Source organism: Merops nubicus, unplaced genomic scaffold (assembly GCF_000691845.1).
Source record: "Merops nubicus isolate BGI_N331 unplaced genomic scaffold, ASM69184v1 scaffold31786, whole genome shotgun sequence".
NCBI lineage: Eukaryota > Metazoa > Chordata > Aves > Coraciiformes > Meropidae > Merops > Merops nubicus.
Window position 1 is genome coordinate 1 of NW_008617475.1, and position 10,689 is coordinate 10,689.

Sequence of the window (10,689 nt, forward strand, 5' to 3'; positions counted from 1 at the left end):
AGACAGAGCTCGGTGCAGCTCTCCCGCAGCACAGACCAGGAGAGCAGGGTGGCATGGGAGCAGAACACTCTTACGGGCAGCAGTTGTACACCAGGAGCCTTCAGCTTCTCCACTGAGACAGCATGCTCCTGTGTCTACCCTTGGAGGCATTAGCTGAACTGACTGCAGGTAACAGAAACAAAGAAAACACTGAGCTTCTCCTTTTACAAAGAACTTGAATTAAAAAAGATTTATTTTAAAATTTATAAAATACGTAAAAAGTAGCATGTTCCAGTACGTTGAAATCCCTCTATCCTCCGTGCAAAGTAGCATGAGCTGAGCCACTTCAACCTGCAAGTCAAGAAACACAGCTCAGTGGAGGACATAAAAGGAGGGCTCCATTTCAGCAATCCCAATATACCACACTTGCAGTTATCTGTGTGGATCCCTCATGTTTTGTCTTTCTTTGGGCTAACCTCAGACACATCCCCTGGGTACCTCAATACATATGCATGGGAATGAAGCAATGGAGTCAAACACTTCAGGGAGAGGACTTTCTCAGCCATCAAGAGGAAGACAAGACAGGCCTCAGATAAAAAGCTTTGCTCTAACATGAATTCCTGAGAGCAGAACCACGCAGGGAACTCAGCAATCCCAGTGCAAGCACCATAGTGGGTATGCAGCCAACAACATGGTCTTCTGATCCTTCTCCAGTCCCAGCTGACATAAATCTAGATTTTCCCAGAGGTGTACAACAGCACCACTGCTGCTTCCTCCTGCCTTCAGCAAGAATGGGACAGGGATCTACCCACTGGCTGCATGGGGGAGGAGCTGCTCATCCACTAGATGCTTCAGACAATTTGGACATAGCCAGCTTTGTCAGCAGGCCCTTACTGGCGTGCTCTATAGACTCCCATAGCCTGCCCAGGATATTACAGCCTCAGTAACCAGTTGTGTTTCCAGCTGCTGAGACCTTGTTTAAAGTCCTCACAGACTGCTGCTTTTTTTCTTATGTTCTTGGCCTTGCCTTTGGCCCATTGCCATGGCACGGCTACCCACCAGAGCTCTTTGCCCACCACCCACTCCTAATACATGCCCCTCTCCACAACACTAAACCACTGCAGGTGGCTACTGTAGCATGCAGATATGCTTTCTGATAGTCCTTGTCCTTCCAGCCCTAGGCTTCTAACAAACTGTGAGCTCCCTCCAGCAGCCTTGTTATTGTACTGCAAGCACCCTGTGCACCACAGCTGCTAAGAACCCAGCCTTATGCTAATCCTTCCCATTTTTCCCCGTCTTTTTGTGGGCCTGAAATAGAAGCTGGCCACTGCCATCTGTTTTTCCTGCTCTATTTCTAGGCTCCTGGTGGCCAAGAGACGCTCCAGGTGGAACAGGAATGGAGGAGCCCTTTTGGCTCCTTCATTTCTTGGGGAAGCTGCAATTGCTGTTTGCCCTCCTGTGTGCTGTCTCCTCTTACCGTGTCACCAAGGCTCTACATCATCAGTCAGTGCTGAGAGTTTGACAGAATGCCTCCATTCAAGGAACTGGAAGAGAACTGCAGTGAAAAGCAGAGAGGCAGCATTAGGGGAGCAGTGAGGGGGACACTGGCCAAGTCATAGGCCCTTTCTGTTGCAGACATTTCTTTGGGCACCTCAATGAGCCTCTCCCAGCATCCCCTCCAGCCCAGCATTTCCAACGAACACAGCCTTGACCCAACACCACCAAATAAAAGCCATGATCCAGCAGCTTGGGAAGCAAGCGTTACTTGTGGGAGCCGCCTCTCTCCTACCCCTGGGCAGGGCTGCTCCACAAGTCTCACCACGTGGTTGTGGGTGGCAAGGCTTGGCAGAAGATATGCTCGTGCTCACCTGCTGGATTTCCTGCACTGCCAGGCGTATGGAAGAGTGGAGGCGAGGCAAGGCTCGTTGGCTGCCTCCCTTCTTGCTTGAGCCTGGCTTTGTCCTACTCTTGTCCAGGCTCTGTTGGTTCTGGCAATTCTTGCTCCTCTTGAACCACACGTGTCTGAGAACTGCAGCTGCTCCTGACTGCAGAGCAAGTTTGCTGGTGGAGCAGCTGTGCCCTTCCAGGCCTTCCTCTGGAGGGGTCTCCCCCTCACCTGCTGGCAGACCCAGCGTGAGGCATTCCAGATCTTTGTAATCCAAACGCTCACTGCTTTTCTGAGGGAGGGAAGAGTCAATTCAGTAGTGGCTTGCAGACCCTCCACGCCCCCCAAAAGCATAACACAGCGAAACACACATCTGTGCCCACTGCTAACATTCAGGGGGACGCGGAATGTCATCCACCTGCCAGGGCTTCTCTCCCACCCCAGGACTCCCCCCATTGCCAGGCTAGTAGCATTTCCCAGTGCTTGCAGCAGAGGACAAGCTGTAGGCCAGAATGGGACATCCCCAATGGGAACACAGAAGAGACATGCTGCTGCAGTGACTCTATTCACTCGGGCAGAGTCCGTGCCCCATCCCCTTTTCTGGCTGCAGTTCCCCGACACCCACCTGCCCACAGGGAACAGTCAGTGTCTCCATGAAGGGCTTGATGCCCACAGTCTGGTGGTACCGAACCAAGGCGGTGAGTGAGGCATGGACCCTGTCTTCCCCCAGGATGACATAGCGCGCATTGGGCTGCGTCTGGATCATGTAGTGTCTGCAGCGGTCTTTGCCCCTGGGGAGACAGAAAGACAGAAACATTCGTGGTATGGGGCCACAGCATCTCCCCAGGACCCAGTCATTGCTTTCTGCATTTGTTGTCTCAAGAAAAGAGGTATGATCAGAAGCCACAGTAACCAATACCACGAAGACGCAGGAGATGCACTATGCTGGAGCGTCACACGCTTTATTTGTAGATGCTGGAGGAGCAGCAATCTCCCCAGAGCTAGCGACAGGAGAGCCCTGGCAGCTGGATCCAGACTCAGCAGACTGTACTGCATACCATTCAAAAAAGCCACCCCTTGCCTTAGGCAGTACAAAGACCCTGCCCTTGTAGCACTCTGATTGTCTCTGTCCAGGCCCTCCTCTAGACTCATCTCCTCTGCTCCAGTCAGTGCTTCTTCCAATCTGGTTTGCCCTGTCAGCCATATAGCACAGCACAGCCTAAGCAGGACTCGCACCCTTGAAGCTGCAGCACCCCACTCACAAACAGATGCAGCTTTTGGCAAGAGACAGACTCCACAGTGTCCTGTCTGCTACTCCACACTGTCAGAGGCACCCACAACAGGAGAGGCTGAGCATCATCCTCACTGGACTATTCTGTGGAGGAGGTTAACTCATCCAGCTGTGCATAGCTCAGTTTCACAGAATCATAGAACTGTTTACATTGGAAAAGATCTTTAAGGCCAACAGGTCCAACCATTAACTCAGCACTGTCAAGTCCACCACTAATCCATGTCCCTCAGTACCACGTCCATATGACTTTTAAAAGCCTCCAGGGATGGTGACTCCACCAGTTTCCTGGGCAGCCTGTTCCAGTGCTTGACAACCCTTCTAGTGAGGAAATTTTTCCTAATATACAACCTAAACCTCCCCTGGCACAATTTGAGTCCATTTCCTCCTGCCGTATTGCTTATTACTTGGGAGAAGAGACTGACCCCCACCTTGCTATAACCTCCTTTCAGGGACTTGTACAGACTAATAATGCCACATCGGAGACTTCTCTGCAAGGTTCATTACCTTACCTGTATGACAAGGTGTAGCCTGGTTGGCTCTGGCTGATCCGAACAAGGAAGGAACCCAAAGGCTTGTCAGTCAGCAAGTTTTCAGCTTCCCTGCAAACAGGAGGGAGATTTTCAGTGGACAGTAAGCAGCTGCCTTTGTGCTGGGATTCCCATCCTATCTCACATAGAATCACAAAATGGCTTAGGTTGGAAGGCCCTACAGATCACCTGATCCAACCTCCTTGCCACGGGCAGGGATGCCTCTTGGCTAGACGAGGTTACTCAAGGCCCCATCCAGCTTGGCCTTGAACATCTCCAGGGAGGGGGCATCCACAACCTCTCTGAGTAACCTATTCCAGAGTCTCGCCACTCCTGTACTGAAGAAGTTCTTCCTAAGACTGTGCTCCCAGTCCAGAGGGAGGTCAGCATCTGTCCTATTTGTTCCTAGCTAGCGGTTTCCAGGCTCAGGCTTGCTGGACCAAGGAGGCATTAGCAGGCTAAGGAGGCACAATACCCTCAGCCAGAGCTTCTTGAAACAGAGCTGCTCCAAACCTGTTCCAGCAGTCCAACTAGTACAATATCAACAGCTGCCTTCCAGCACAGAACACTTAAAGCTGTGCACATATGTGTTTCCTTCTCTCCAGGGCTGATGGAAGAAGTCAGAATGCTGTTGGGTAGTCGTGCTCAGCACAAGGTAAGCCCAGTGCCTTGGAAAAACGCCAGCTTGGGTTACACGATGCTGGCTCTCTAAACTTCCTGCTGGAAGGAGGTCTTGCCCCTCTCTGCCCAACAAAGCACTGCTTTGTGCTTGTTGTGTGCCATGCTCCAGGCTAAAGCTCACTGCAGATCACCAGTGCTGTTTGGGGTTGCTCTGGGTGCTCTGTTACATGACGCTGAGCTTACACTGCTGTATGGAGACTGAAAACCAGCAACAGGAAGCACCACTTTGAAAGTATCTAACTTTCAGTGTCTTTGAGAAGGACCTGCTATGTCCTTCATTGTGATGTGCTCACAGCTACCCTCTATTGGAATGCAGTTTTGTCTTCCAGGCACTAGTTCCTCTCCTATATTCTTGGGTCCGTGGACAAAAGCATTTATGCAGATGGGGTCCTTGCTAATTATCTTTAAAAAAAAAAGAAAAAAAAATGCAGCTACCAAGGAGTTGTCAGCTACTGTAGTGTCCTTCACTAAGCTAACATGCTGTGTGATGTTTCTGAGTAATGTTCACATTGATAAGCTGACAAAACCCAGGAACTTGTGATCTGGAAAGGCTGAAGGAGACTTGCAGCATTAACAGAAAGAAGTTACAAACTGCAACAAGATGGGAAGTGTGTTCAAATGACAGGCACACTTGGCAGCAAAGCCCACACACAAGTCCTACCAAATAAGGGATGCTGGCAGTTAGGAAGCATGCAACACCAGAGATTAATTTGCACACAGTGGAGACTGTAGCCAGAAATTCTGAAGTCCATCTGCTAACCCTGCAGGTAGGCACTGTCTTGCTCCCATCTGATCACTGGCACAATCAGCACTTGTCTGATTATCACACTGCTTGGAAAATAGTGCTTGGCTCAGCCAAGAGAGTGAATTGTGAGGCATACCCTGTAGCAAAATTTCAAGCATTTAAATAAATTTTCCCAAAAAAAGTTCACAAACTTGGAAAAAAACTCTCTAAGAAAGTAGGGCTTTGTAAAAGTTAGGGCCCTAACCCTAACTCTCTGAGCCTAAAGGGATACAAATTCCACCTGTGGTGCAACTTCCTTTAGATGGGCAGAGGTATTGACCAAAAAAACCTTCCTCTTCCTGTACCTGGTGGCTTTGGGGGAATCTTGCTACTGGGGACTCACAAAAGTCCCTCTTAATAATTTTTAAAATAGACGTACACTGAATTCTGTCTTCTGCTGTAAACTAAAGCCTCCTCCTGATCTGAACTGAGAGATATGAGAACAGTCATAATGAGTCAAGACCAAAAGTCCATCTTCATTCCATAGCATGACTCTGCAAATAGTCTACAACAGGGTAAACCCATCTGTGTAGTTCCTCTCCATGTACTTCCCAAAACCCCCCTCCCTGCACAGCATCTCTATTTAGGAACCCACAAACCCACAGGGGACTTAGTTCCTGAGCATTTCCACAGGCTATCCCTGGACCTGGGTAAAGTTTCAGCATTTACAGCCTGTGACAGGAAGCTCCAAGCTTCCCCCTATGGGTTTGAAGCTCACTGCCTAGAAGTGAAAGGTTATGCAGGTCACTCCCATTACTTAAGGAGGCAAATCCTGGCAAGTCCATTCTGCTCCTGCCTGCCTGCCACAGCCCAACCTGCAGCTGCTGTGTCCAGTGTACTCACCTCCGGCTGATCATCCCGTACAGCCAGCTTGGAAAGGCCCCATCATCCTCCATGACCTTCTCAGCCTGCGTCTCCTTGAACCAGCGGAGAGTTGCCCCTCTCTTGAATTGCCTCATTTTTGCCTCTTCTCCAGCCTGTTCCTCTGTCCCCAAAACAGTATGAAGTGCAGAAGGGTCCAAGAAGTTATCAAAAGGAGTGAACTGAAAGTGGGGAGAGGGAAAGTGGGCATGAAAGCAAGGTCAAAGACAGGGGACCTTTGAGGGGATCATAGAATCATTGAGGTTGGAAAACACCTTTAAGATCATCAAGTCCAACCATTAAACTAACTCTACCAAGACCACTGCTAAACCATGTCCCTAAGAACCACATCTTCCTGACTTTAAGACATGCTCAGGGATGGTGATTCAACCACTTCCTGGGATAGCTTGTTTGGTAGTGATCCCATTCCTGGGTTCCTTAAGACGAGATCAGCCACAAGCCATCAAACACTGCTTTCAGTTCCTCACAAGTCCTGATTGTGCTAACCACAGTAGGAAAGGACTCTCTCACTTCTCCTAACAAGAATGACATCTTTCTTCTGGGACCACATGCAGGAGAACATATGCATGCAGAAGATGGAAGGAGAGGGGGTAATCAGCACGCTTGGCTAAGGGGCCCCAGGCAGAGCCAGTATTGCTACCTCTGTTAGTTTGCTGCGTGGCCGTGGCACTGGTGGCTGTGGTGCCTTATCAGGATGATGGGGACAAGGCTGAGGGTGCTTCTTTCGTGGCTTGGGGACAGGAAAGGAGATCCTTTCTGCAACGAGAAGGAAGAAGTAGATAAAACTTAGTATCCGAGATCCATGAGATCCATCCTCCATGTGTACAGGATAGGGGTTAGACTCTGCTGTGCAGAGTATGTGGGAAAGGCACAGCTTGGCCCTCCACCCACCACAGCCAGGCAAACAACCTTCACCACACTGCTTCTGCTCTCCACAGAGAAATCCATGCTTCCAAATGGCAGAAACATCAGCACCTCCCTGCCCACTGCACTGATGGAGCCCATAGCCCCAGGAGAGCTGAGGGCAGGCCACCATCACCATCATCCAGAGCTTACAGCACTTCAAGCAGCCAGGAATGGGGGCAGTGGGACTGGGAGTAACTCACTCTGGGCCTCTGATTCCATTGCCAGCTGCCGGCTTCTTTCTCTCTCCGCCTCCTCCTGTAGCTGGTGTGTCTGAGCTTTCAACTCAGCCACCAGTTTTAGGTAAATCTTCCTGCATCTGAATCCCCTGAAAACTGTTCAGAGAAAAGCTGTGGTTATTAAAAAGTGCTGTTTGTGCCTTTGTCGTTCCCTGGGAGAAGCACATTGCGTGATATCCCTTCACCCAGTACAGAACCCTCAACACTTGAATCACGTTAATAAAGAGCAATGCAAATTCTACTGTAAGCAGGCAGTCAAAACCACCTGAGAACTGTCATCTACTCTGTAAACAGCCAGATCCTGTATTTAAAAAAAATCAAATTACAGATCTAAGCTCCCATCTCTAACGCCAAGGCACTGAACACCTGTCATGGTGTAAGCCAGTGGTTCATCAGGAGCATTACAGTCGTTGCATTTCCCTGCCTACTCTAGCAGGTACTAAAGCACATGAACTGCAGCCTGTGCTCTCTCACTTCCCACTACCCACACATCTTCCCCACGGATGAGAACAAGGCACAGCATGTGACAACCTGAGGTTTGTCATACTGTGCGGTGCATAGATGGAAGCTGTTCAGATGCTTTAACCCATACAAAAGAGTTGTACAACAGAGAAGGACCAGGTAGGGTGACAGCCTCCTCCTCCTCCTCCTGACTGCACAGTCCTCATGGAGCCTGTGCAGAGGGAAGTACCAAACTACCCAGTGCCTGCTCTGGAGAAACAGGCTGCCAGAGCAGGTGCTACCTAGAAGGGAAAGACAAAACTCACACCAAATCAAAACTTCATCCCCTTTTGCCTGTCTCTGAATGTAGGACTGATATCTGCTTCATTTATCTTCTTTTTCCTCTCCCTTAGTTCAACACCACACACAAAGAAGCCCTTGCTCTAGAGGACAGTTAGCCAGACCTTGGGATGCAGCCAAATAATACGCCCATCCTGCTCAGCTCAGTTCTCCTGTGCACATGCTTTCCCTCTCCAAGGCTCACACTGTCTGAATGGCTGGCTGAGTGAGGATGAGCACTGAGGAGGTGGGCATTTGCAATAACCACTCTGATTCCACCAGGCCTTGACATGAAGATGGCACCTGCCCTGCCCTTCTGTCATCTGCAGAGGTGCAATGGTGGAGCAGGGACTGGAGAAAAGGTCTTCCCTACCCTGGTCTGAGGTCAGGGTTGAGGGACTCTCCTGCCCTCGTGCTCACCTTTCTGTATGACAGCTGCTGCTCTTTCCAGTTGCTCCACACACTTTGCCAGCTGTTCCTGGTGCCAATATTTAAAGAAAAGTCGTGACTTTCTGTGAAGTTGAGGAGAGAAAGAAGCACTGAGAAAAAGTTTGTCTGAAGTTGCATCCAACCATCCTTTGGACAGGCCTTTCCTACAGTCACAAAGTTCTCCTTGAAGAGAACCAGATAACAGTTCATGCATATAACGTTCCCGGCAACAGTGATCCACACCTACCCACACATCCAGCCTGTCAGCTCTGTACTTTGCAGTATCTCCAAGCAGCTAAAAGAGAGGAAAACAGTGAAATAAATAATTTTCCACCCAAAGTGAACACCATGCAGCCAGTGGTTTTAAGCCCATAAAGGGGGAGAAAATGCCTTAACGATTCTGGATCACATTCTCTGTCCCCTGTCACCCGATCACATTCAGTAACTGTCTGTCAATCTGTAGTGCTCCTTGAGGTACAGCTAGGATCACATTCAGGAACATCAAAGGGATTCCCAGGGGCAGATTTCATTCAGCTCCCTTGGAGGCAATTCCAAAGAGCCTATTTTATGCTCAGAACTGTTTTTCCGTATTATGTTTCCAACTTCTCTGGAGCATGTAAGTTGCAAGGTTGCCACAGCAAGACTTTTGGGAGAAAGCCTGTTTTCCAACTTCAGTTTCATTTTGCAGACCCCAGTGATAAAACAGGTCACTCAAAGATTCACCACCACTTGGAACAAAAAGCAGTACTCTAGCTGCATCATACAGACAGCTTCCTCCCTCTACCTGCAAATCCTGTGGAACCACAGTGGCACTTTTTGCTAATATCTCGCATAGCAAAGTAGAAGTGGTTTTCTTTCTGTCTCAGCCACATTCTGCTGTGCTAGAACATACGTGCAAGGCATCACTTTCTCAAAAGCATCCTATGATTTTTGTGTCTGAAATCACACTGTGCTGCCTGGCTACCATCATCTTTGTCTCATCCATGAGATTACCGACTTGGGTCTCAATTCAGTACGCAATTCTTATTAACTCAGTATCATCTGTAACTTCAAGGAAGCTCTGTGAAGGCTGGAAGAGCTACTGCCAGGAAAGAACATTAAAATACTTTTCTTAAAAGACATTAAGAAAAAAAAAAATCAGCTGGCTGCCCTATGTGCTTCATTCTCACTGTCGGTTACCATGATAAGGAGGGACTGGAAAAGTGGAGAAGAGGTGTGGAGTTGTTACCCTAGATGTAGAAAGTAAAAAGCTGACAGGGATAGAGCTGGAGAGAATTTATCTAAGGAGCAGGCAGCTTCTCAAAGTGCTGGGGACATATTATGCCTGTACACATAAAAAAAAAAAATTCTCAGACCAAAAACATCCTTTCTAGCCTGCGAGACATTCAGTGCTGGCTACTTGCTCAAGATTGTCTTTACATTCTTCTCCTCCCATGAGGTCATTGGTAAAAAGTCTGGAGAGGCACCTGGCAACTGTGTTGAGCCCCTGTCCTACTGAGTTCAGTGGACACACCTGACCATTTTCATGACTCCCTAAGTTGAGTACTCATGAGCCAGTTCTCATTCGATGGGCTAGTACAGATTTATAGCAATTGAATTTAATTGTGACATAGCAATTCAACAAAGATTTCATTCATCATTGTACCGAATGCTTTTCGAACAATAACTGTCCTTGCCTAGGGATGTGTTCCCCATCACCACAAAAACCCACCCTCACTTGGTTCCTTTTACTGAGTTTGCTATGCAACTCACGAGAACTCTGAGAGAACAAAGGATTGCACATAACAAAAGAAGGTTTCCTACCTTTCTTTTGTGAGGGAAACGTCTGGTTTAACTAAAAGAATTCCATATCTGTGAAAAACAAGCCAAAACAGCATGGTAAAAGCCACTTCCTTGATGTGCTGATCTGATCCATGTGACCCCCAGAGCAAACAACAATAAATCACTGCTTTTCCCACTCAGCCTCCCACAGCAAACAACCCCATGATCTCAGGCACGTGAACTTTAAAGACGCTGTTTCACTCCCTGCCCATATCCGATTACTGGGGTTGCTTCCCTAACAATATCTAATATGGAACATTCAGGTTTGAACAAACCTTTCAGCAAATTCCTCAAATGAAGGTCTCCAGGAGAAACCATCTCTTCGGATACGGATTGTCTCCAGCAGTCCATTGTACCGGAGCTGAAGCAGCACCACAAAGTGGATCAGAGAAACAAAGGGAAACAGGTCATTAGGACAGCTGTTTGTTCCTCTGCAGCCACAATTGCCTTCCTTCAGCCCTAAACTTCTCCACTTCAAGACAACAAAG

The 10,689-nt window shown here is 48.6% G+C and overlaps 1 protein-coding gene across 1 annotated transcript in view; it reads right to left on the reverse strand.

Annotated features, from left to right (window-relative positions):
* Window positions 1-2,095: 2,095 nt before the first annotated feature.
* SH2D7 (SH2 domain containing 7) overlaps window positions 2,096-10,689 on the reverse strand; it is a gene marked incomplete at both ends in the record, with an annotated part of 22,796 nt that continues 14,202 nt past the window's right edge. The window contains 4 exons of the mRNA XM_008943167.1: window positions 2,096-2,156; window positions 2,490-2,655; window positions 3,665-3,754; window positions 5,991-6,190. Coding sequence (XP_008941415.1) covers window positions 2,096-2,156; window positions 2,490-2,655; window positions 3,665-3,754; window positions 5,991-6,190 — 517 coding nt within the window. The remainder of the gene's footprint in view (window positions 2,157-2,489; window positions 2,656-3,664; window positions 3,755-5,990; window positions 6,191-10,689) is intronic.